The sequence below is a fragment of the Perca fluviatilis genome, chromosome 9, assembly GCF_010015445.1.
Source record: "Perca fluviatilis chromosome 9, GENO_Pfluv_1.0, whole genome shotgun sequence".
NCBI lineage: Eukaryota > Metazoa > Chordata > Actinopteri > Perciformes > Percidae > Perca > Perca fluviatilis.
The window spans coordinates 6,878,114-6,883,113 of record NC_053120.1 but is presented as its reverse complement, the minus strand read 5'-3'; the positions used below and the strand labels follow the sequence as shown (position 1 = coordinate 6,883,113).

Sequence of the window (5,000 nt, the reverse complement as noted above, 5' to 3'; positions counted from 1 at the left end):
AGGAAATTACACATTGACGAGAGCGATTTAAAGCCGTTACTTTTACAGACTGATTAACTCATTTTGCAGATGTGAAAATCGCAATTAAGGACTAGTTAAGACGCCACCCTAAGCTTTAAGAAATTTTGACAAGCATTTTTCACTACTTTTAAACATTTATGGACCAAACAATTAGTTGATTAATCAATAATTAAAGGTCCCATGACATTTTTGGATGCTTTAATATAGACCTTAGTGGTCCCCTAATACTGTATCTGAAGTCTCTTTTATATAGACCTTAGTGGTCCCCTAATACTGTATCTGAAGTCTCTTTTATATAGGCCTTAGTGGTCCCCTAATACTGTATCTGAAGTCTCTTTTATATAGACCTTAGTGGTCCCCTAATACTGTATCTGAAGTCTTTTATATAGGCCTTAGTGGTCCCCTAATACTGTATCTGAAGTCTCTTTTATATAGACCTTAGTGGTCCCCTAATACTGTATCTGAAGTCTCTTTTATATAGACCTTAGTGGTCCCCTAATACTGTATCTGAAGTCTCTTTTATATAGGCCTTAGTGGTCCCCTAATACTGTATCTGAAGTCTCTTTTATATAGACCTTAGTGGTCCCCTAATACTGTATCTGAAGTCTCTTTTATATAGGCCTTAGTGGTCCCCTAATACTGTATCTGAAGTCTCTTTCCCGATATTCAGCCTTGGTGTAGAATTACAGCCACTAGAGCCAGTCCCACAATGAGCTTTCCTTAGGATGTGCCATTTCTGTGTCTGTAGCTATTGAGGAGGAGAGGGGGGCAAGGTGGAGGGTGGGGGTGTGGCCTTGACCAACTGCCACTTTGCTCGTTTGAAACATAGTATATAATGGACCAACAGACCCCGTGTCTCTGGACGGAGACCAGTGAAGGATATTAGAAGCACTTTTCCGGTGATGGCCAGCTTTACTGCTCAGCCTCCAACTGAGAGAGATGACGTAAATGTGATGTGAGCAACCTGTCTGAAAGTGTGAAGTCTTCTGGTAGCTGTGCCAAGAGAACTCTCAATCATTCCCAATCTTACAGAGACGGAGAGTGTAGGTATATGTAAGGAGATAACATGGGCACAGGCTAATTATTGCTAACTAAAATGCTAGTTAACATTAGTAATTAATCCTAAACAGCTCATGTAAGATATAGATGTAGATATAACGCGCCACAAAACTGAACTAAAATCAACAGATGCTTTTGGAAATTAAATTTGAAGCTCATCAAGTTCGCCCTTACTGTGTTTTGGTCTTTAGTTTAAAAAAAAAAAAAAAAACGGATATAAAAGGGAGAAGAAAACTCAAGTTACACGAACGGATGGAATTAGAAACAAGCTAGTATTGGGCACACGTAGCAAAAAAGTTAATATGTATGTGCCTTTGATTGCACATTGTCAAGTGTTTAACAAAGAAGACGAAAACTTTCTCTACAACTAGCAGCCCTTTAAGGGAAAACTTACCAACTGGAGGAGGAATCCATTCGTTTGGCTCGGACCACTACTCATGAAATGGGTTTAAAGGGATTTTTAGACTGGAGTCTGTTCCTTGTGTTTGTCCAAGTGGTTTTGGGTGACCACATGAACTCTGACCCCAGGTGGCGAGGGGCTCCTGACGGACGTTCCAGTTCTACCCGGGAGACCACAAACTGGACAAACAAATCCTCACCAAACCACAGAGACGATCTTTTAACCTGTAACACCCCTTGTTGTAAAATGACGTTACCTTTAGCCATCCTTAAAAACAATGTTATATTTTATCTTATTTTTTTACCACATTTACATAGTCATTGGGTCCTATTGTTCAGTCTCACAATGCTATTGGATCGTACATTTGTTTATAAGTCCCGCCTTATGGCCATGAACTCACACAACCTCTCAAGGTTTCCTTCGAACAACATCTCTTTGTTTCATTGGACTGGATTCATCAGATTCAAGTAAGTAAAATGTCTTTTATATTTTTTGGGGGTTATTATAATGTCTAGAGCATGTACATATGTAGTTATTGTGGAATAGATGCATCAAATTTCATTTAGAGCTTGTTATATATTTGTTGCAATTATACAATACAATGTGGTAGTCAAAATAGCAGGCTTGCTGCAGTGGGCTCAAACAGGTTGTATTCCCTCCACTACACCACTGCCTGAAACAGAGTTTTTCTTTATACATGGACAGTATACATTCTACCCTTGTGTTCTGATCAAATTTGACTGATTTTAAAGTTTTATCTCTTAAAAAATGTAGTTAATTTGATCAGACTGACCTAAAATTCCAGAGGATATCAACAGACAATTCAGTTCAAGGTGAAAATGTTTCTGAATGTGGGGTGTGGATGCAAGTGGGGGTATGCATGTTTTCCTTTTAGTATGATAATTAGAGAGCATACCAAGCAGTATTGTTATATCAAGGCAGTATTGTGTGACTAAATGGCTGGTGATTGGGATGCAGGTTTCATTTAGCATGATAAAGAGAGAGCATAGGCTAAGCCATTGACATTTACATTTAGGGCATTTAGCAGACGCTTTTGTCCAAAGCAACTTACAATAAGCAGACAGTATTGTCTGCCTGGAAAACATTTCTACCCTGAGCACTTGGGTCCACCACCCTATCTATTACTTCAGGTTATGTACTAAAATATATATAAAAAAAGCATATTTATACATGTTAATTAATTGATATTTTATTTTCAGAATGCCACCAGCAAGGAGAGAGCCGCGGTACAGTGTGCAGGATGTGATTGAGATCATCCAAAATGGTGAGAGTGAAGTTGAGATGGAACTCAATGACACTGATGAGAGTGATGAAGACTCAGATGAAGATGTCTGTCAACAAGTGGACAAAGAAAACCAACCACCCATGGACCGTCCAGCTGATAATTACGTGGACATCGAGCCAAAAACAAACCAACACACCATGCCCCGTGACGGGTATCGCTGGCTGAAAAAAGATTTCATCAGTCCCAACACTGATTTTTCTGGTCTGGATATCACAGGAGATGACATTTCCCTCCACACACCATTGGAATACTTCCAGAAGTTTGTGTCCGAAGACATGATTGAGGCTCTGACACAAAACACAAATGAGTACAGCTTTCAGACACATGGAACATCTGTAAACACCACTGCAAAGGAAATTGAAAAAGTGTTTGGCATGTACCTGAAGATGGGCCTAGTACAGATGGCTGGAAGCCGTATGTATTGGGAGACAGAGACACGGTACTCCCCTGTTGCTGATGTGATGCCACGCAACAGATTCCAGTCCCTGTTGACGTCATTACATTTTGTAAACAACATGACCGTATCCGAGGCGGAAAAGAGAGACAATCTATGGAAACTCAGACCATGGCTTGATTCATTCAGAGAGAGATGCCTGCAGGTGGTACCAGAAGAGCACAACTCTGTAGATGAGATGATGACGATAACCTACATTGACGTTGAGAGGCCTTACGTTGTTGGTGCCTACAACAAGCACGTGGGAGGTGTGGATTTGTTGGACTCATTTACAGCCAAATATAAGTTCCCCATCAAATCCCGTCGCTGGTACATGCACATCTTCTGGCACACCATCATCCTCGCTGTGGTCAATGCCTGGCTCCTCTACAAGCGGGACTGCAAGGCTCTCAAGATGTCTAGCAAAGAGACAATGAACAGGAGACAGTTTCAGGCACAGCTAGCATCCTCTCTCATCTTGGTAAACGCAACACTTCAAACTCCAAAGAGAGGACGGCCATCTCCAGGCCAAGGGAGCCCAGCAACACAGGCAGTGACATCAGGAAGCCCTCTGAACGCTCAGAAGAGACCGTCCAAGAGATGTGCACACCTCCCATTGGATGTGCGCAGGGACCTAGTTGCACATTTCCCACGCAAGACAGGGAGAGGACGCTGCAGACACTGCAGTAAAGGATACACCAACACGCAGTGCAGCAAGTGTGATGTTCGCCTTTGCTTTTCAGAGGACAAGAACTGTTTTTGGGACTTTCACAACCAATGAAAGTCAGTCATGAAAAGAAAAAAAGGAATGAAGAAGTTGCTATAAAAAGCTAGTTTTATCTTGTTTAATAGTTTTTTTTAATAAATGACTTCATAAAAAATATGACTAATGTGTGATTATTATTAATGTTATATACCTTTATGGGACTAAGTAAGCAATCAAACCTGCAAATAAACCCTTCAGTCCTTCCAGAATATTCCTAATTGTTGCGGACAAAAATCCTTGATTATGCGGCACGTTTTCTTAAAAAATGCAATGGAATATGCGGGATATTTATGCAATTTTATGCGATGAAATTGCGGGAACTTGCAAAACCTACGGTTTGATGAAAAAGAGAAAAAAAAGTGATTCCCCCAACACCCTGCTTTTCAGTGATGTTCACGTCGCGTAATCACGTCACTTCATAATGTTCCCATGGCAACAGGGGGAAATTGCTGCTCTTGTGTGAAGTAAACGCAACATTTTTCAACTTTCTGCTAAGAAATATGTGACTTTTTTGCAACGAAAATGCGGGGATTATGAAATCATGCAAGCCCTGCATATTTTGCGCGGAAATCGGCAATTTATGTGGCGAAAGTGCGACGTATTTGAAAAAATGCGGCCCCCGCATAAATATGCGGACTTTGGCTGATTATGTGATCGCATAATCGCGTTTTTCTGGAGGGACTGATTAGTTGTTCTGAATTGTTGTTCAGACAACGTGAGTAGCTACAAATACAGAAATTCTGCTCCCAACTAAGCCCAATGTTGCAACATTACAACATTTCTCTAAAAACGTACATAAACATTTTTTTTTGAAACTCTTTAATTTCTGCATCAAAGGCCTCCTATAACACCTGAAAGGTAAACATTTTTTTTTTAAAATGTTTTTCAATATTTACGGTTTACGTACGGATTAAAAGGGTTCTAAATATATCTGTACTACCTACTGAGAGGCACGAGAACAGCGAGAGGAAGACCACAAAACTTTGTGTACTCTTGTCTTTTTGAAACGTGACGC

At 40.4% G+C, this 5,000-nt stretch overlaps 1 protein-coding gene across 1 annotated transcript; it reads left to right on the top strand.

Moving 5' to 3' along the window:
- The first annotated feature begins 1,836 nt into the window (after window positions 1–1,836).
- LOC120565612 lies at window positions 1,837–4,000 on the top strand. Its single transcript, XM_039811514.1, has 2 exons — window positions 1,837–1,947; window positions 2,701–4,000. The coding sequence occupies exons 1-2, from the start codon at window positions 1,865–1,867 to the stop codon at window positions 3,998–4,000; spliced, it is 1,383 nt and encodes a 460-aa protein (XP_039667448.1). The 5' UTR covers window positions 1,837–1,864.
- The last annotated feature ends 1,000 nt before the right edge of the window (window positions 4,001–5,000 follow it).